This window comes from Malurus melanocephalus, unplaced genomic scaffold (genome assembly GCF_030028575.1).
Source record: "Malurus melanocephalus ecotype Western Australia unplaced genomic scaffold, MMel_1.1 scaffold_94, whole genome shotgun sequence".
Lineage (NCBI taxonomy): Eukaryota > Metazoa > Chordata > Aves > Passeriformes > Maluridae > Malurus > Malurus melanocephalus.
The window spans coordinates 1,171,127-1,192,612 of NW_026623326.1; the positions used below are offsets into that span (position 1 = coordinate 1,171,127).

Consider the following 21,486-nt stretch of genomic DNA (forward strand, 5'->3'; position numbering starts at 1 on the left):
TCTCTTCTCTTCTCTTCTCTTCTCTTCTCTTCTCTTCTCTTCTCTTCTCTTCTCTTCTCTTCTCTTCTCTTCTCTTCTCTTCTCTTCTCTTCTCTCTCTCTCTCTCTCTTTTCTCATTACATCTCTTGCTTCAAATCATGTAATAGGTGTGGTCTGGCAGTATCTTTGTAGCACGTTGAGAAGCTTTATCTGTATTTTTCTTTTAGATAGAGTGTTCCCTTGGCCTCCCTGCCCACGCAGGCTCCAGGCTGCTGTATCCATATTGTATGTTAAGTTGCTGTCCTCATTTCACTGCTTCGCTCGACTCTTTTGAGCACTGTGTAATTTGTAGTGAGTTAAACAGTCAGGCTGMTGCTGCCTGTGCATACTGGCAGGTGAATAAGCAGTGAGGCACAGGGAAGGGGTGTTAATTCTTCTGGATCCTGCTGTGCCTCTGAAAGACTTTTGTCTGCAGCCTCAGCTAGTCAGCAGCACAGGTGAAGCCTACACAACTTGTCTCCTGCTCTTGGCTCCTGATATTCTCCTGATAKTCTCTATTCGATGTTATTAGAATAACATCCTTGTTTTCTGACCAGGGATAGAATTGTCACAGCTGCACTGAAGCTGGTGGAAATAGGGATGATCTGGGGTGCAGGCTGGTGATAAAAGTGCAGCTTGTGTAGATCTGTCTCAGGGTGGTCTAGCTGCAGCCATGTGGGTTTTGGTTCTGGTTCCTCTCTGGTGACTGTGCTGCACCACACTAGGTTGTTACCAGTTCCTGGGTAGTTTATTCCAGGTCAGTGTGGAAAAGCTTGTGTGAGATTAAGTCACAGCTCTGTAAATGTAATCAATGATAGCCTACAACAACTGTTGGTGGCAGGATTCAGCCCGTCTTTCTCTAACAACTAGAAAATCAGTAACGATGGAAATACAATGAATGTCCACCAAGTGACTTTGAGAAGGACTTAAAAATTTAGTCTTTCTCCACTTGGTTTTTATGTACCTGATACAACTTAAAATGGTGTCATTCAAAGTGTCAGGAAAGTCTGAAAAGCTAATTTATTACCAAGGCGACATATGAAGGTCTTTATACTGTGGTGCCATTCTGATGATTTTATGTAAGTAATCACTATTTAAGATACAGCAGGAATGAATTTAATGAGTCTGAGAGAAGTCTGTGAGCTCGTGAATAGCAGAATTTTTGTTAGAGTCGCTCTAGGTGTGCAGGATTGCTCTGATCTAGCCCGTATGTGCAGTCCTAATTGAAACCTGACATTCTCTCTACCAAGGTAAAATATTCCAGTTCAGTCACCCCCAGTATTCCAAGTGGAACGATGCTGATTATTGCATCCTGGCTTTAATATCTGAATTCTAGAGAAGGTCATGAAATTCTTTACAGAAGTTTGTGTGATAGCGGTGACGAGTACAAAAAGGATGTTTGAATGGAAGATGCTGTTCTGTATCAGTTGCCTTTTGATTCCTTTGCTGTTCCTCTGGGTTCATGCCTGTGGATGGTGCAGTGATACAAAACAATGCTTTTTTTCACACAGATGTTGGATGCAACCTTTATTTGGCATTTCTACTCATATGCCTGACTACAGTCACTTAAGTGATATTTTTATTGAATCATAAAAATTAACTTGTATCTTTTTAATTGTTGCCTGGTGAAAATATAGAGTATGTCTTTCTGCTGCACAGGCACCCTGAAGGATTTTTCATATTAGTTCTCTCATGCTAATTATGATGAGGATGATGCTGCCCCTTTGTCTGCTTCCAGAAACATTTTCAAACCTATTTCATTGTCTCCTAGTCCCGAAGCACCACCTCCCCCTGAGCCTGCATGGGAAGAAAAACAGACTAGTGTTATCCACCTTGCTGGAGAAGACTTCAGGGAGTCCTTGAAGAAGAAGAAGCACACCCTTGTCATGTTCTATGCACCATGTGAGTAAATAACTTCTCTGCGTAGATGGGTTTTATAAGCCCTACATTTGTTGTGAAATCCTGAATTAATTCTTTCCCAGTCCCCAGACTTCTCAGGGTAAAGAGCTGACTTAAGTGCACGGGAGCATCATTGGCACCATCATTTGTATCTTTATAAATGGAAACAAACCAGTATATAGTGGTTGTATTATTTAATGCAGACACCAAAGCAGGCAGCAGTACAAAACCAAAACAGATTTATTTTCCTCTGCTGCACTTTATGGTCCATATAACAAGATGTGAGTCTTTATAGTAGCACAGTGGACATGGAGAGCCTGATTCATTAGTGCAGCACTTCAGTAGTGAAATCAATACAGTGATGTGAGAGGAATCAGTCCACGAGGCGGAGAACAAATTTTGATGGAATAAATGTTGTCTGTAATAAATCTGCATTTAAGTCTCCACTGGGACCAGGGGCATAGCTTCCTCCTCCCRGATTGTTTTGCATGCATCACATTATCACTTTGTTTTTGAAGCTCCTGAGAATATTTGTAGAGAAGTTCAGAATCAGGCCCTTTTTAAATAAGGTGAATGAGAGAGACCTCTTCTGTTTTCCTGTGCTGTCCCAGAGACAGGCAGACTAGGTACAAGTTATTAACTTTTGAGGAGTTTATCAAAGGGAGAAGATAATCCATGCATTTAATATTAGGTACTATTAACATGCCTTTATAACACCATGACTCCGTCCCCACCAAATGCAAAATAAATTTCTTCCATATTGCATGAGCAGCAATTAATGGATAACCTTCAAATAAACAGTTACCAGCTTGGTAACTGAAGGTATTTTCCATAAAGAGAGAAAAAAGTCCTTAATGTTTAATCAGGCAGCCCCTTATTTTCCTTTTCTGTTAGAGAATTAAACATGAATGCTTTGGGGCTCCCACAAAGGGATGTGCGAGAAAGGAGGGGAGGTTTTTGGAAGGTTGTAAAAGAAAATGGAAGGGGATGTAATTCCTTCTCCCTTCCAGTTCCCACCACCTATTGACTAAAAATTGCCCWTGTGCCAGGAATTTCTGATTCATGGATCTCAGCTGGTTAAGAGCAAATTTTAATTTTAAAATTAAATGATTGTACGTGAAATGGTAAGATTTAGGAGTTCTCCATCTCTGGAGTTCTCTTTAGCCAACCAGTGATTTTCTGTGTAAGAGAGATTTTATTTCACTTTTGGTTTTTAGCTGCATTTTTTTAAGGCATTCAGATCCTTGGTCTTTTTTAAGGCCATGTTTAAAGCAAAGACTATGTGTGATGAGCCTGCAGCTCTCAGGGTTGAAAGCAGAGGCACTTTGCCTGGTGGGCTAATTTTTTTCAGTTTGACTTCCACCCTTACTTCAGAAGGGGTGAGTAAAGATCAGCCCAGCCCTGTCTGTATGAGCAGGCTGTAAAAGCAARGCTTGCATGATGTAAAACTGTTGTGTCCTTTGAGGCTGCACTTCAGACGCATTTTTGCACTGTTTTTGACACAGTGCTGCATGAGACCACCTTTATACAGGACAGAGAGGTGTTAACGAGAGCCCTGTCTGGCCTTCCTGTGACTCCCAAGACGGCGTTGCCGTTGTGGTGTCAGTACGGGGGTCATGCACAGTTTCTGATTTGTCAGATTTGTTCACATTCTCTAAATGTGGAAGTGTCTGTGAGCAAAGCAGAAAGCAGGCACACACAGGGAATAYGAGCCTGCACTTTGCTGGGTGCAGGAGCAAGTACCAGATGAATATTTTAAATCTCTGTTTCTATGAAATAAACATTAATGCGGTCGAATAATTACAGTGATTCAAATCATTATGTTTTTTCAGGTTTTTTGCAGTGATAATGTGCCTCCTGATAAATTTGATAGATTAGCTCTTGTTTACCATTTTCTCAATCTTGAGACCTCTTGGAGCTTGCATTGCCAATTAATCTTAACTTACTTATTTTAGTGCAGAAGGAATACTGCTAAAGTTTTAAGGTCCCATTACCTCAAATAATTTTCWTTTTCTATTCAGATCCACATCTTGGGTCAGGGCAGACTCACAGTATGCTTCTCCATTCACTTGTGACTCTGCGGCAGTATTTGTTACACTTACACATATGCTGAGATATTTTGAGATTGGGGGGGTGTGTATAAATGCATATATAAAGTATGTTTATATATAAATATTTATGCTAAGAAATGTATCTCTCATCTGTCATTAGAATTTAAAGCAGAAAKTTGAGTATTCTGACCTTTGCCAAGCTTTCAGCTAGAGTGACAAACCTTTAGGCAAAGGCCACAGATATATATCTTAGATGCAAATTAAAATGAGATCTGGCTTTTCTGTGGCAGCTTCCAGTCCAAATTACTTAATATGTACAAGAGAACCAGCAATCTGCTGCTGCTGTGCCGATAACTCAGGCTGAGCTGAGCAGGGCTTTAATGGTACTGAACAGTGCTCACCGTGATTTAGCTCTGGAGGAGAAGGCTGCTACATCCACTTGGAAAAGATAGGGAACTTATTACTCTGTCTCCTCRAGTATGGGTGAAGCGTAAAGGTTATTCCGCATGCCTGTGGAATATTTTAAGGGGAAAAAGTCCCCTCCTGCAGACTCGGCACTCCCAGAGATCTTGATTCCCAAGGATCCCACACCTGGTGGTGTCTGTGTGTGCTGCAATGACTGGTTWGGGGCAGGAGGCTGGAGTAGGGGCAGGTCCCCAATACTGACTTGGGGCAAAGTGCCTGCTGCAGAAAACCCAGTGCTGCTTGTGCCAGGTAGTACCTGGGACCAGAGTGGGTGGGGTCTGTACCGTGCCACACTGTCATGGGCTGTGAGCTGGTGTGTGTTAGAGCTGCTCAGGGATGGGGTTTGGAGCAGGCTGTGCTGGACAGCACTGGCCCAGCTCTTCTCTGGACTCTGGTGCAGCTCTTGCAAAGATGTAATTGTCATCCCATCTTTAAATTCAAATCGCCCAAAATAAGAGGAAGACAAGGGTACCATCTACAGAAGGGAAGTTTGAAGCCACAGGTGTGTGTGGGGACTGCTGTGAGGGGTGGGAGGAGTTGTTTGAAAGCAGTAGGATTAATACACCAGCATTTGAGAAGCATCTGGGGAGAGTTTATGGGATTTGTGTCTGTATTTTTTCCATCATCCAGTCTTTGGACTACGGGATTCCATCAGCTACTCCGAATTTTCTTTCATAACTCTTTGGCTTTATCCTGAAATGGGGAGAGGAGACAACTAGTCTGAGTACGGTTTGGTGTGCTCATGGAGCCTGGTTTGTGGATAATCTGGATTTGGGGGCAGTGGGCTGTGTTGGGGAGTGATCCAGATGGGCAGGAGCAGGAAGGCTGCAGTGCTGAGCCAGCCAGGGTCAGGAGGGCAATGGCTGCATGTCTGTGCTCTGCAGCCAGGGCTTGGTTCAAGACTTGCAGCACTAAAACCGGGCATCCTGGGCCAACCCTTTTGCATTGCTGCCTCTTCTGAGATCAGCACCCTGACTTTTCTTCTTTCCCKTATGCCCTCTCTGTTTATGTAGCTTATCTGGATGTGTTTTATCYGCATTTTTACTTTTATGTGCTCTCTCCACTCCGTTATTCCAGATAATTGAGATTTGACTTTGACAATGCATTAAATTTTAACCTCCTACTCYTGTAGCACTGAAAACTGTGCAAAATAGAAGCAGTTGGTTGTGATTAGTTGTCAGAATCACAAAGGGTAACAAAAGTTCCAGTAAATAATGTCTTTGCGGTTGGAGATGTTTTTGCTGCATTACTCAAACAGAATTAAGGAGAGAAAAGGAGTGATTGAAACAAGGTGGGACTCTTCTCTGCAGTGCCCAGGGACAGGACAAGAGGCAATGGGTTTCAATTTGAAACACAGGGAAGTTTGCTTAAATATTTAGATGAAGTGGTGGTTTTTTTCACTGTGTTGGTGGTTGAATACTTGAACAGGTTGACCCAAGAGGCYCCAACCTYRGAGATATTCAAAAGCCAGMTGGACACAGTACTGGGCAACCTGCTGTAGCTGACCCTGCTTTGAGCAAGGGAGTTAGACTAGATGACCTTCAGAAGTGCYTTCCAACACATCAATGCTCTATTTCAAGGAATAGTTACAGAGCAGTTCAAAATACACAGTGGGGTTTGGTTTTGTTGATTGTGCTTTGGGTTGTTTTTCCCYCTTCTCATCCAGTTCTGATTTTCTCTAAACAGGAAAGGTTTAATAATACCCTCTGCTAATTCTTGCACAGAAACAGAAAATGTCCACTTGTGAGTTATGAGAGACCAACACATGAAAACATATTTGTGTCATTTTTTGGTTGAGATTGCTGCGTCCAAAGAGACTACAAATGAATCAACTGTGTCAGAAAGGAATTATATATAATAGACCAATCATTAACAGGTCCCAGTGATGGTGGGGAGGGCACTCTGTTTTTAGATCAGTCACTTTTAATGACAGGACTCGGTGTTGAGCAATTTCATTCAATTTCTACTTTTAATGTCAAAACACGAGTTAATAAGCACTCTTAAAAATAAAGACTTTCTGCAGCAACGGGAAGTTGTCGGGGGAAAGTGCTCCCTTTTAATGGTTTGTAAGGGTGGCAGTTGCCAATGTTATTAACTTGCCAAATGGCCTCAATTTGTGGGACTCAACAGRGTTCACAGAATGGGTATTTTTAATAAATGCTTTGCTGGGAGCTGATTTCCGGTTCTGTTCAGCAGTGAAACTTTCACTTCACTGGAAATTAATTTCATCAGCTGGAAAAAGTTATTTTCTGGTGAAGCCTGACCCACGGGGCTTACCCAGAGAACAGCCAGATATAAACCATCCTGAGGATGGTTTTAATGAGGTATTTTTGGATGGAGGAAGTGGCTGTACCGCTACAAGAGGATGCGATGTTAAAGGCATCGACCTTCTTGGYTCTCCCCTTAAACTTTTTTGCAGGGTTTTTCTTTCAGGGCTGGAAGAAGTGAATGAGAGTGCCTGATCTGTGTAGCATAAAGTCYCAGAAGACTTTGGGATGTTGTTTGAGCCGTTAAAAGGCTGTGTTGATCTAAGCTGTTTGTGGGAGATGGTACCCGAGTGTTGTTCTGGTGTAAAACAAAGAGAGTAAAGCAGGAATATTGACATCATTGCTGTCTGAAGGGTCAGCTCCTGGCCACCATTAAGAAGCAAGTGGGAAATCAGATAGGACTTTCTTCAGCAGTAAGAAATCAGACTAAATGAGTCCTGCCCATCCCTGTGTATTTCATCAGGAATGCATCAAATGCTGAGAGCCAAGCAAACCTGCATTCATTTTATCCACACACTTTGTTCAAACTATTAATTATTCTGTATGCGGGTATGCTCCTTTTCTATGTTCTCACAACAAAAACTGCTTCATTTCTTCTGTCCAAGTTGTGCATCAAGGAATACACAATGACAGAAGGCACGTGGCTGAGAGTCCTTGCCCGAGTGGGTCACACTTTGTGCACAGAGGGTGCACATGGTTTTYAGCTATTAATGCTGACAGCCAGGAGGGCAGTGTGCTCCTCCAGCCCTGCAACCCAAGCTGTCAGCAAAAAGCTGTTCAGCAGGAAGCAGGGTTTTTTTTTCATCCTTCCTATTTTTTGGAGCAAGCTTGGACAAAGCTGCTTACCCCATATCTCAGCCTTTGCACAGGCAGTTTTGGTGAGATAATGCAGTGTTTTGGTTAAGCTGCACTGCTGTAGSCAAACATAGCAGATTTTATTGGCCACGAGGCCTCAGCCTGTGGCTGCTGGGCCTGAGGTGAGCAGTCTGGGTCTCTGCTGGGTCACTCTACAGACTTGGGTGGCACAGTTCCATGTGAAATATGCACAGAGGAGCCCAACATGTTTGACAATTGAGTTTATGAGTTCAGATGTGCGGAGCAGAGCAGCAGCACAGCTGAATTCAGTGTCCCGCAATGGCCTCGGATTGGCTCCCACCAAGAGGTTTTCCTGTCACTTGCAAGCACATCTTGTTAAGTTTTGATTAGGAGGCGCTGTCAAAGAGCCTGAACAAAATGTGCATGTTTGTAAATGAAGCTTAAGCCATCCAAAAATTATTAAAAACATGCTGAACAGAAAGAATTCCTTTCAAGGCAAAAACCCTTGCAGGAGGGATTTTCTGGTTGTTGACTGAGGCAGAGGCGAGGTCTGGACCCTCCGATAATGAGGTTTTAAATCCTGTGTGGGCTGGCACTGCGGAATTTTGTTATGTGAGCTCTGCCACTGACTGCTTTCTCCCCTGCATCCGTGGTTTTCTTGTTATGGGCATGGCACTGAGGCRTGTTCTGTCAGTGTAAACAGTTCTGGTGCCACAGAGCCCCTCAACGGGCTGGCTTTGATAAAGGATGCATTTCTAGAGTGGTCTCTGCAGTCGGGCTGGCAGAACTGCTCTTGACCCCAGCATTTTTGCTGAGGAGAATAATGGGCACTGAGAGAATAGTTTGAACTGCTTTCAGTTCAGAAGTTGAGGTGCTTCCCCAGACTGTGTGGCTGTCATGAAGTGCTCTGAGGTGGCTGTGGTGGAGCATTGTCATTGTCACTAAACTAAAATTTGTTGGGGTGATCCAGCTTCTCTTGTTTTGTAACCCTAAAATGTTAGAGCTGCTTGATTTGTTGTGCAGAATTTTGCCTGTATATAAACAGCTCCAGCTTGTGAGAAAGGGAAGGAAGTGCATGCTCTTGCCCCATGGTATTCTCTCCTCAGGAACACACCGCTGTGTTGGTGCAGCTGTGTTGGTTGAAGACTATGAATATGCCACCCACCTTTATGCCTTGTCACGAAACCCATCTCCAGTAAGACAGATGCTTTTTTTGGTGGTGAGTGRCATTGTCATAGCAGGAGCTGCTTTTAAGCATCAGCACAGCTGAAATTCCAGTGCACTGCTGGCTGTTGCTAGCTCAGCAGTGCATCTTCTATGAATTGTGGCCGCTGGCACGTCAGATGGCAAAATTATTTCATCTGCTCTTTAACTGTGTTTGCAGTTAACCAGGGCTGATGCTGACTTGGTTAACTGCTGCTGCCATCTCTGAGCTGCACAGGCCTGTAACCCTGTGGAAAATGCTCAGGTTTGTTCTGGGTGTAACTGTCTCTCTTTAATCCTTTTTGTCCAGAGGTGACTTGCTGTGCAGCTTTCCATCTTACAGGGTTGTTTGTTGCCAAATGCTGGCTSCTAGCATGTCATTGGTTATTCACTRCAGTCATRTCCTTGCTTTTTGTAGTGGATAAAACAGTCCAGGAATTTTGTGCTGAGTCTTTTTACTCTCCTCACTTTGCTGCTGTTCATATATCAGGCTATGGTTTCCAAAAAATTGCAGGTTTTTTATGTTTTGCTTYGTCTGTATGCCTCCAAAGTGCTACAAAATAAGAGCTCAGATAGCTTGGGAAAAACTCAACAAAGGTACTGTGCTGTGAAATTTGGAGTAGTTTGCTTGTTGATAGGAGCAGTAAGACTTTGGTTGACCTGATGCTTAASTGAAAATCTCATAACATTTTTCAACTCAAAGAACAAATCCCCCTCTTTCAATTACTAATATCTCGTGTCTTAGAAATATGATTATACTGTGGTGTCAGGTCACGTCATAAAATGAGCTCTGGGTCCAGATATTCAATTAAAAGGCCCTCCAGTTCTCTACTGGTAAGACAAAACTGAATTAACCTTTCAGTAACKTCTCCAAATGCCTTTCTGAAATCTGCCTGTGGATTCAATAACTTCTGTAGCCACGCGAATTGCACTGGTTTAAGCAGTACACCCTTTTTCAGCTCTTATCTGTGCAATTACTGTCTGTGTCCTGTCTTTCCTTGATTGACCAAGTAATATTCTTGTTTTAATTCTAGTTAATCACTTGGAGCTCTTGAAGTGGAAACAGGCTTTGCTTGACTCTGCRGTGTACAAGCTCCCGGGCTGGCGTTGATAGCTGTGCAGTGCTGCTGCTCGCACTTGCTCGGAATTGCAGTCATTTAAAAACCAATAACGGAGGGCACTATCTACCCCTGCTATTTAAACGGTGATGATTTCAAGCAGAGATGGGGAATTGGRAAGTCATTCTCTGCTCTGCACTTTGCACGCTGAGGGCTCCATCCTGCCACGTGCTGAGCCCTCTGAGGCCCCGATGGTTTCGCAGCTGAACAAATGGAGTCAGCACCTTGCAGCCCTGCTCCCTGTCAAGCAGGATTGTGAACCCTGAGAGTCACTTAACCTCTTCCTGACTCTATTTAACCTTGGATGTAATGACAGAGGGGGATAATCACGTCTGTCTCTCTTAGGGGCAATTTGAAGCGTAATTAATTGATATTAGTTAAGCATTTGAGATCACCCGTTGAGAGGTACTAAAGGAAGCCGGGGGCTGAGGGGGGAGCKGAGCCCTTTCTCATGCTGAGGGCAGAGCACAGACAGCACAAATGACACGGGCTCACAAATCACTGGGCTTTCAGATCTCCTCTAAGGAGCTGGCCAGGACTTTTTTGTGAAAGTACTGACAGTTTAGGTTAGTGTATTTAATACAAAACAGTCTATATTAAAATGTGTGCCTGTTTAAACTATCTCTCTGGAAAAAGAGCTCATGTAAAATATATCACACATCACTTTGTGACTTTATTTATCAAGRTTTTATTATGTACAAGATGCTAAAAGCACACATGGCAACAACAAGGGTAGGGTTATAGATCATTGTGTATTAATGATGGGCAGAAGGTGTGAGGTGGTGCTTTCTGAAGTCAAAATGCCTGATCTGTGCTGCTGGAGTGCTCTGATTTGGGGTGCTGGGGTTGGGGGTGGCAGGGGCTGCTGTCCTTGCCTGACCCGTGGGCAGTGCTGGCCTCCTGCAGCTGCGGCCACTCGGAGATGGTGACACGGGGACAGCCAGCCCATGTCACTGCTGTGGCAGTCTCAGCTCAGTGATGCAAGTCAAGGACAGCTGCCTTCTGATCAGGTAGAGACACTGTGTGAAAACATCTCTTTTAGRAAACCATTTCCTTTCAGACTAAAAATCACTAGTGATGGGGAATGTGAATTTCCATCTAAATTTGACTGGCTTCAGCACGCAGCTCTGGAGCTTACTCAGCCTTTGGCACCCGGCTTGAATAGCTCGTTATAATGAAATTTAGAGACTGACTTTTCTCRATTTCTATCACTTCTTAATCTTTGGATTTAAGCTGTTGACACACTGAGCTTCCTGACTCCCTTTGCCATGAAACACATCTTTCAGTCTTATTTTTCCTGTGGGTCTTCTGAGCCCCCTCCAGTTTGAGCTTACTGTTGATTTGTGGACCCAGACCCACACAGCATTTCAGAGGTGCCAGGCAGAGGCCCTCTCCACGTCTACTTACTGTTTTAATTTATATGTTCAGTGAAGTTCCTTTTGACAACTCCATCATTTTCTTTCAAAGCTATATTGCTAGCATTGTTTGGATTTCCTTCACTTTTAATACCTTTGCAGCCCCTTATATACTTAAAACATCATTATTACCTCTGCTGACTGTAGATACTACTTTGATGTCCATTTGCTTCCTTTATCTATTTTGTACAAATTGTTAGCTTTTGATTCATATTCATTAAAAACAGCTTCACCTTTCTTCTATGTGCTATGCTAATACAGCTTCCAGTCTTCTGAGGAAATGAATTAACCTCGTACTGTTCAGCTGTAGAGAGGTTATATTATATCACTGGGCTTTGTAGTTTCAAATTAAACAAAGCATGAAGTAACTTAACTTAAGGGATGTTTTTTCATATTTAAGCAAGTGGAAACCTGTGGTATTTTGGAAAGAGGACTTGATTGCTTAAGGCAGTTCTGAAAATTTGCCACAATTTTATTTTAAATGTAATGAGGTGACTATTGTACAACAGGGTGCATCTGTTTCATGCATTACTCGGGAGACATCTTTAGAATTGCTATCTGGTCCTAATACCTTTGTACACCAAAGTTTTAAGAATCTCTTAAGTTTACTTTTGATTCAGTATCATCTCTGTACAACTCACTGGTTAAAAATAAGAAGACCTGTTCAATGAAAAAATCTCCATTTGAATGTAATAAAGACATTGTTCCTTTGCTTTGTAATCCTCTGCATCCCTTCTGCATCCCATGGGACCCTGCAATTATGGAAAATGTTTTCACAGGATATTATGCCTGAGAGTTTATCAAGTTGCTACCACATCGTATCAGTTTTGTGTCATTTTTACCTTGCCTGACAAATGGATTTATATTACTTTTTCCTCAGTCTGCTTTTTGTTAAAAAAAAMCCAAAAAATTAGTTCACAAGATGATGTGAGCACTTAATTAAATTTTTCTATTTCCTCATGTGATATCTTTGTTTTTCATCATGTAACAAATGTGTTGCACCATCATTTTGCAAATCACATCCAGCTCAACCCTGCAGTTGTTTATTTCTTCAGAGTCCTCAGAGCARTGTTTCCATGAGGATGAAGCTCCAGCACCTTTTTGTGCCCAAACCAGTGCTGGCTCMTTGGGTTCCTCAAAGATACCCAGAGAAGATGCTGTACCATCAGGTTGTTCCTGCTGTCAGTAAATCCTGTCCATGGAAAATAAGCTGGGTTATATATTTTCCATCGTTTCATCTCCCACAAGAGCCACTAGCTTTCCTTTAAATGCCTCTCTAATTAGAGGAGTTTTAATCTGGCTCCCTCTCCCCTCAGTGATAATGGCTCTGAGTGAAGCGTGCTTGCTTGCTTGCTTGCTTGATTTCCCTCGTCTGCTGTTCATCAGCCATTCCTCTTGAATTTTTTCCCACAGAAACCGTATTTCTCATATACCAGATCAGTTGAGAACTACTTGGTTTTCAAGGTGAGGAATGGGATGGTGCCTGCCACAACTGTACCACAGTGTGCCTTCCTAGCTCCTACCAACTTTACAGTGTGAATGGTGGATAAAATCCTTGTAGAAAATACTGGGCTTGTGTATTTTTTTTTATTTGTAGCACAGAGGCAAAGAGAATTTAAGAATTCCTGAGTTGCMGGTGTTCTCACATAGACCCAGAGAGCTGTGGTTGAAGCAGGAGCTCTCGTGCTCCAGCAGGTCAGGGAGAGCAGATGCCCCATGGGCTGTTTGGGGGTTCCTGCAGAGACCCAGATCCTGAGCACAGAGGTGAAAGTGCCTGACCAGAGCTCCGTTAAAGCTGTGTTTGCTGACAGTGAATGGGGAATGGCCTCAGCAAATGCTACCACATGTGCCTTAGATGTCAAGCTCTCTTGTTGTYCTGTGGGGTGATGCCACTGTGTTTCTGCATTAGGAAATTGAGTTATCTGGAGATGTGCAGGAGTGATTTAGAGGTTTTGAGTGCCAGTACTRGGATCCTGTGGAAAGGCTGGATGTTCCAGGAGCAGGTTTCTTTCACATTTCTCAAGTCAGGCACAGGAAATTACTGTTCAGTTCACATCTGCTCTTAACCCTGTTGAGATCAAATTTGACACTGTTGTARAAACGAAAAAAGAAAATTGTTAAAGCAAAGCCCTGTGTTAGAAGGCTCTGCTTCCAGAAGTGCTGCTTTCAGTGCTGTTAAGTTAAAACTTCACTTCTTGTTCTTGCAGGAAATCTGTGTGCCTACCATGGCATCCRAATTATCCAACTAAAATGAATTTTCCCACTTGTTTAGTCCATAGTGACTGAGAAGGGGCAGGACCTTTTGGTTCTTGACACTTTACCCACACTTTCAGATGCCACTGGTTTAATTTCTTTCCATTCCAGCCCATCTGAAAAAATCCTTTGTAAGGAGGCTGCACACTTCCTATCCTCATGTACTGTGCTCAGTACATTTCCTTTCTTTGCACTTTCGAATCTAGAAGATAGTGTTAACACTTAAAATAAACGTGTGATAGTGGGTGTGAAGAGGGAATGGGGAGAACAAGTTTTCCGTCTGTCAAAATGAAGACATCAACCTCTGCTTTTATTTTTTTTGGCATGTGTGCTTTAAATAGAATGACTGGGTTGGGTGACTTCCAAGTGTTTGCTGCATTTGGCAATTCTTCTAAGTTGTAACAGATGAAGTTCTGCTGTTCCATATGATGTGCTCCTTCCCCCTTTTTCAGTGACTCCTTGAAACTCYTTGGGAATTCAGTGTAGCATTCACATCTGTTCCGTGGATGGATGTCCAAGGCYAACAAAATGCCTACTGGACTTGGAGGCAGCTCTGCCAAAAGCCATATGGTTGTGTTTTAGTTTTGCGAGCACAGTGCAGTAAAGAAAGGAGGTTGGGCCAAGAGAGAAGTGAGGGGAGGAGGGATGGAGCTTCTGATGGTAAATGAAGGTGCCTTCTTGTGATTTTATGTTGGATTTGGTATTCTTGTGTGGAAGAATATGCTTGTTATTTGTTGAATCATGTTCTGATTTTCTTGAGGAGTGTGGCTCATGAAGAGCTCTTACCCGCTACAACTAAACTAGGGGCTTAGAGAGAGACCTTACTGTCCTGAAATGTCTTTTATTGAGGGTTTAAAATATGTTCTTTGGTGAAATCTAAATTTCAAGCACAAGATCTTAAGCAAAAAAGTGAACCTGAAGGGTTTAAATTTTTAGGAGCCTTTCTGTTCTAGTGTAACAGTTGGAAGTGCTTTCCAGAAAAACTGCAGCATGTAGTTAAGAACAAGTGTTCCTGTTTTAGAGGTGCCTGATTTTTAGCAGTTTTTTGTTTCTGAAATTCTTTTTAGATGTTGTCACCAGTTCTGATTTATTTGTGTATTTGATTAACAAATCAACCAAGGCAGTGCCCCCACAGTACAGGAAATTATCCAAGATGTGTTGAGAGCAGGCTTGACCTGCAGGCTCTTCAGTATCAGGCAGACAGGACAGACAAGCAGTAAGAGAGAAAATGGGTCACCAGGGTGGGCTGATGGACATGGGAACAGCCTGAAACCTTCACCTCCTCCTCCTCTTTCTTCTCTTCCTCCTCCTACTTCTTTTCTTTCTTGACCATTTTCTCCCAGGCAAATGCTGAACAACTCAACAAGGTTGATAATAATTGCAAACTGTAGAGCACTGCACTGTCTGCCACTGACACACAGCTGCTGCAGGAGAGCTGCCATCGTGCTGCATAAAGAGTTTGAAGCCATTAAGATGGATTTACAGGAGTGCCTCAGTTTCCCAGGAAATGTTCCCTTGACTTTTGGTGTTCTTAGCTACTGCATGGACTCTCAGTGTATTTATACAGGTGTGTCACTGCGGTGCTTTAAAAATCCTGTTCAAAAGAAAGAAATGCTTTAAAATTCAAAGCAGTGCATGTAAGCAATRAAATTATATTTTGGTGAAGCTGAAAGGGGTATTCAGCCTCTCCTTTGTGAAAAGGGGTGTGCAGTGTTTATGCACAAATACTATTTTTCTTGTCAGCTGAAGGAGTGAGAGTAGCTTAGGGTGGCTGCAAGTCTCCTAAGAGGGCATTTGTTTGGTCTTGACTTAAAAGTAGCACAGACACTTGTTCATCATGTAAAATACTGGTAAACAACAGTAGCATAAGCTGTAATTGGTGCTTGTGAGCATCTAATTTGTGATTTTTCTGTTCCTATCTAGAGGTAATAGCAGGATGAACTCCTTTGCCGGCATTACACAGGCTTGACTGAAATGTGTCCATTTCTTTTTTAACATTCACCTAAGCAAAAMATAGTGTCCTGAGTTTTTGCTTGGRATCAGCCTCTGTGCTGGGTTTGAAAAAAAAGTAATTTGTTACATATATGCAGGTACTTTCCTTTTCAAAGCTTTGCTCAGTATAGTAATGATGTTTTGAGTGTAGTTTAGATTGTTCATAGACAATAATTTGTAGACATTGCTTGTGCTTTAAGAGCACTCAGAGMTGAACCTTGAATCGAGAGCAGTTCTGGTTTCCCTTCTGTAGCTTCCTTTGAAATGTTTGAGTAAATTCAGTGTATATTTAAGCGAGGGATCAGCTGGCCTTTTGTTCAATGCTGCAGTGGTGCAAAGTGGTATCAGCCCATCTTCCATACAAAGCTCTGGGGTTTCTGTGTGCTGCATCTGTAAAACTCTTCAGGTATTGCCCACTTGTAGTGAACAGGAGGAAGGTCTCCAGGAAGGCCAGCAGCAGTCATCCTAACCTGGGRCTGGGCATCTGCTCTCCATCAGGGAAAGATGTCTGGTCTGCTGGACTTGCTTCTCTTCCCCTCCCTTGTGTTCCCAATGGCTTAGCTTTAACACAGGGCATTTCCAAACATTTAAAAATGCTCCCAGCAATTTCCTTTCCAACTTGCAACTCCTTCTGCTTACAGCTGTGCTGTCTTTATTCCCATGTCCAAATGATGCTGGTATCTGTGGCAACAGCAGTAATAACCTACATGGCAATACCAGGATGTACAGAGCAGGGAAATGATCTGTCTGTGGCTYGTGGTCTTAAAGTGGCCTTAGGGGACTGGTGATAGAGAAAAGCCCCATGCACAGTGGCCCCTGTATGGGATGTCATGGAACTGTAAATGTACACTTAAACTCCTTGAAGTCAGAGGGATTTTAAACATGTGCTTACTTCCACGTGGCTGACACATGGTCTACACATGCTTTGTCCTCTCATCCCAGAACTCCAGAGCTCCTGTATAAAGTGATTTTTAATTCACATTTTCCACTGATTCACCTTGTGTCTTGAGTCTGTCCCAGTATCTTTCCTACAACTAAAGTTTATGATGTCTTTTTCTTCCTGTGTCAAACAGGGTGTCCCCACTGTAAAAATGCCATTCCACATTTCACAACTGCTGCTGAAGTCTTTAAAGAAGATCGCAAGGTAACTTGCTGTTAATTATTTCTGTGATATTTAAGAATGTTTTCCATAATTTGTACTTTTTAGACTTTGCTTACTGATAAGGTGATAAGGCTTGTAGTTAAAATTGCTGTTACACTGAAAGAAACTCGCGTGCATCAAAAGAGGTTGTATCTTTTTTGGTAAAACTGAGTTACACTTCCAACCCATTCTGCCTTCCCTAATTCTCTGTCTTTTATGTTTAAGTCTGAGTAAGAGTTTTTTTTGTGTGAAGTGAAACACAACTCTTCCTCATTGAGGGATTAAAAAAAGATAATTCACATCATCACCCTTCRACTTTTGTCAGCAGTTGGGGTGCATCTAGAGAAACCACAGGTTATGTAAGAGTCCTGAAGACCTCAGTCACATAACTAATCCTTGCCTGCATAGCACAAAATATAATATATATCTGTAAGTTGGCTGACTTGAGCCCAGGATGTTCTTCTAGGACCCTGCTGCTTTGGCCTTGAAAATGCATCTGATGGCTGAATCACACTGGGTAATTTCCTTGCATGAGCTGAACCATTTTCAATGAGCATATGCAGATTAAGGATTTAAAAAACACCACTTGAGCTCCTGGATTTAACCACATAACTAGATAGGAACCTCTTTGTTATCTTTCAGTGAACTGTATTTCGTTCTGGTCTCTGAATTTATTCCACCTTCACAATTGCTTTGTGTTTAGGTGTGGCAATGAAAAGATTTGACAATTTATTATGGAAATTGCTCTCTACACCTTCCTCAGGAGGGRAAGCAGAGATGCTGAGCTCTTCTCCTTGGAATCCAGTGACAGGACATGTGGGAATAGTTCAAAGCTGTGCCAGGGGAGGTTCTGACTGGACAGTAGGAAATATTTTTTTACCAAGAGAGTAATCAGGCCCTGGAACAAGCTTCCTTAGAGGGGTGTTCGATGCCCTGAGCCTGTCAGTGTTGAAGGGACATGTGGACAATATCTTAACAACAGGCTTTAACTTTTGGTCAGCTCTGAACTGGTCAGGGAGTTGGACTAGATACTCCTTGTAGATCCCATCCAACTGCAATAGTTTATAGAATATTATTTAGAATATTCTGTATTCTGAATGAAGAGGTGATTTTGGAACAGTTGTACTCCGTAACAGAAGAGCTTTTGTAATTTTTTTTCTTTTCCTCTCATCTATTCTGTAACTCACAGAAAATGCATCAGATTGACAGGAAACAAATCATTCTTGTATCACTCACTGCATAAATTAGGAGTCCATCACTTCTGCCCTCTGGCACACAGAAGATTCATAGGCATGCAGCTTTTAGTTCTCCTGCTGCTGTAAATTAGTTTGCTCAGATGCCTTTTGGTTACTTTTTTGTTTCCACAATCTCWGAGAAAGTATCCTTGTTTTCCCACTTTTCTGGTAGTTCCCAACGAAGCCTCTCTTTCCKAAACTCATTAAAATTTGAGTCAGAGGAGATGAAACAAATGTACCAAACAATGTGAAACTTGCTTATTAGAGCTCCAGGATGTATTAACAAGCAATCTGAATCATGGCACAGTTAGCTGGGCAGGGTGGTGGTGGGAAATGCAGGCCTGGGAAGCTTTTCCTTCAGTCTGCAGRTTGTGAAAGGACTCCAAGAGCAGAGCAGTGATTGACAGTTGCAACTCTTGACTTCAGTTTAAGGCTGAAGTGGGGAGATATAAAATGTAATGAGTTGGAACAGGAGAGCCAGTAGGGAATATTAAGGCTGGTACAGTTTTAAAGAGGTGTGTGCAGTTAGGGAGAATGATGTTATTCCACCCCAATGACTTATGAAAGTGCCAGGGATTGATTATCTCGGGGGCCCCTATTTAATTGTGTACAGCCATAACCTGCCAAGGTGCTTCTTGCTGCCAGTTTGTGCCATTGTGGAAAAGAAAACAAACCTGTTTTAGACTTTAGAAGGGCCCATCGCTGTTCCCACAAGCAGCACGGGGCATATTCCCATGTTTCAAACTGACTGAGCCTTCAAACTAATTTGTAGTTCAGTAGGGTTTCACACTTCTGTGAAATCACTGCTTAACAGGAAAGAAGYAGCTATTCTTTCAAAAACAGGGCAAGATTACTAATTTTCATTTTTAGTAGTAGTGTCTTTTCACTTCTTCATTTCTGCAGTTGTGTCCTTTTTTTCCCCCTGGAGAAACGTTTTTCAGTTAACAGAATATGGAAGTATTTAAACTGTATCTTTTTAAAAGAAGGGTCTTTTAATTAAACATTAAATCCTGAAGAAGCCAAAGAAAAATCAAAAACATTCCAGCCTTGAATTGGTTATAAATGGTATCTTAAAAGGTGTCCTTTGGGAGACTTTGAGTCTTTACATTGGAATTTTGAAGATGAGCAGAGCTTGAAGCTGTTAAATCCGTGTCTCTGCTCTGCAGATTGACTGTAAGGGGGTGGTTTTGGCGCAGAAGCCCCCTCCCCCCGGGCTGTGTGTAATGCTCTGTACTTTTCATCATCTGCACTGCTGGAGTCAGAATTTAAAAATGCACTGCTCGGAACATTGGCCCCGAATGTCAGCTCTCATTGGCCACATCACTGCTGGTGGCTTTAGCAGGAATCCCCAAGCTTCGCTGGCCTGGGGCTGCTGCAAAACACAGCTCGTGCTGAGACCCACAAACCAGAGCCTCCAGTCTCCAATCTTCCTGGAAAAATTCAGTGCCAGTAGGACCAGATCAGTGGAGAGGCTACTCCAGTGGTAGTGAGCATGTTGTTTCAGTTATTTAAAATGAAAAAGAGAGGAGGGGGGAAAGCATCTGGAGCATTGTTACCTTGGAGTGCTGTGCTCTTTGCACACAGCTGCCAGGGGAAAGCCCTTGGCCAGTGCCCCACTGCTCGAGTTCTGGCAGTGACCAGTGTATGTCAGAAAATGCAAATGTGAGGGTTGTCACTTTGCTGAACAGATTGAAGAGCAGGAAGGCATGTTCACTAACTGCTCCACWGTCTCTCTTGAAAACTGAATCTTTAAAAAGTCTGCTTTCTGCCTTTTGGCTGATCCTAAAACTCAGCTTGAAGGAACTGATTTGTCATGTTCCAGCTTGGATTTGCTGAAGAAAAACTCTCAACTCCTCAAGGCCTCTCAGTAACAAATCTCTGGCACTCCCACAATGGGGCTGCTCTTTGACCAATCTCCCTCATTTTCACAGGAGACCGTTCCTGTACAAATGCATTGACCCAAATCAGAGCACCACAGCTGGGTTCTTGTGAGTTCCTACAGGAACAGCTGTGGCAGAGATTGCTGGAAAGGGTGCAGCAAATGGGGTGAGCTGGGCTGTTGTGGGGGGCTGCCAGACTGCAGTGAAGCTGGGTCCCCAGTGTGTATTGTGAATCAGAGTTTAAAATTATTACACCAAACAAATGACTGTACAGAATTATCCAAATGAGTTCGTATTTTAGTCTGGCAAGGAATTTGATCCCTGTTAGCTTAAAAAGCATGYGTTGAATTTTTTTTTAATTGGACTCATGTTAGCACTGTACATCATGGTGTACTAATGGATGGCCCTTTGCAAATCGGCCTGCTTGGAGAATGGCTGATGAACTGCACCTCCTGTAATGCTGCCAYGGCACATCTGGGCAACTAATAATGAATTTACCATTTGCAAGGCCTTTCACTYTGACAACAGTAGCTGAATTGCAACAAGCTTTAGCACACCAGCCCCTAACTGCTGTTAGATCCAGAACAGGTGATAGAAATAGAAACCTATGGAGTAATCCTAGGGAAGAATGCACATCTGTTTTATTTATAGGTACTTTTAAGACGTTTGGCAACAACAGACTTTTTTACTAGTAATCAGGTAATTGTCATCTGGAATTGATTATACTTTAAAAATGTTGGTTGGCAGCATTTATTTCCATGCTGCAATTTTGTTTTTWMYTTTTTTTTAAGCTTATCAAATATCATTCCTCTCTCAAATCAATATTCAGTTAGCTGTTCACTTCCATTTTCATAACAAAAGTCAATATTAGCTCTAGCAGAGATTTATTTCCTTGAATCAATAAACCAGTGTGTGGCAGTACATATTTTAACAGGAGAGCAACTAGGACTGAGGGGATATTTTTACTTTTTCATYACGTGGTGACTGGGAGACAAACTGTTAAAAAGAAAGAGCTTTCAGAACAGAAAGGAGGWGTTACCTGGAAGGTCAAGGGGATCCCACTTTCAATTTTCTACACATCTGTTTGAACCATTGAATGAAATTGTGTTTCTTACCTGTAAGATCTCTCTAGAGCAAAAAGTTGTTTCATAATTCTGTTGGAAGGGAAGTGTGATTCCTGGTGTATGATTAGATTATACTGCAAGTACTTCTTTCTCCTCTAACATTTGGTAACAAAATAAGGCATCACCCTTCTGTTGCAGTTGGGTCGCATGGAGATGAGTGGTCACATTTTCAGCACGGCTTCACTTCCACTGAAGCACCTAAAATGAAATGTTCTGGTTTTTACAACAGCTCAGCTTTTGTCAGCAGTCCTCTTCATCTGAAAAAATATGCCATGCTCTATTTCCCCAGAGCTCTTCAGAGCTGCTCATACGCTGCTCATGGTTATTGCCATGCAGAGTTAAGTTTGCAACTCTGTGGTTAAGCTCCCACTTTTTTGGTAAAACCATGAAACTTTGTTGTGGGATTACTTTTTCTAGTAAAAGTGTTTTCCAGTGCCAGGTGTTGCTAGACTCATATTAACCTGCACTGGCTGTGGAGAAATGCATACTTATTTGGTGGGGTTATTGTTGCTGTTGTTATTATGCATTACTACACATACTCACTTGATATTATTAATTATTATAGGCTGCATACCAGTTGTGAGGAACTACCCATAAAATTAAGGAAGT

The 21,486-nt window shown here is 42.4% G+C and overlaps 1 protein-coding gene across 1 annotated transcript in view; it reads left to right on the plus strand.

The window, feature by feature from the left end:
- The window catches only part of PDIA5 (protein disulfide isomerase family A member 5), a 97,491-nt gene that overhangs the window by 66,648 nt on the left and 9,357 nt on the right, over nucleotides 1–21,486 (plus strand). The window contains exons 14-15 of the mRNA XM_057368569.1: nucleotides 1,790–1,920; nucleotides 16,571–16,641. Of these exons, the coding sequence (XP_057224552.1) occupies nucleotides 1,790–1,920; nucleotides 16,571–16,641 (202 nt within the window). The remainder of the gene's footprint in view (nucleotides 1–1,789; nucleotides 1,921–16,570; nucleotides 16,642–21,486) is intronic.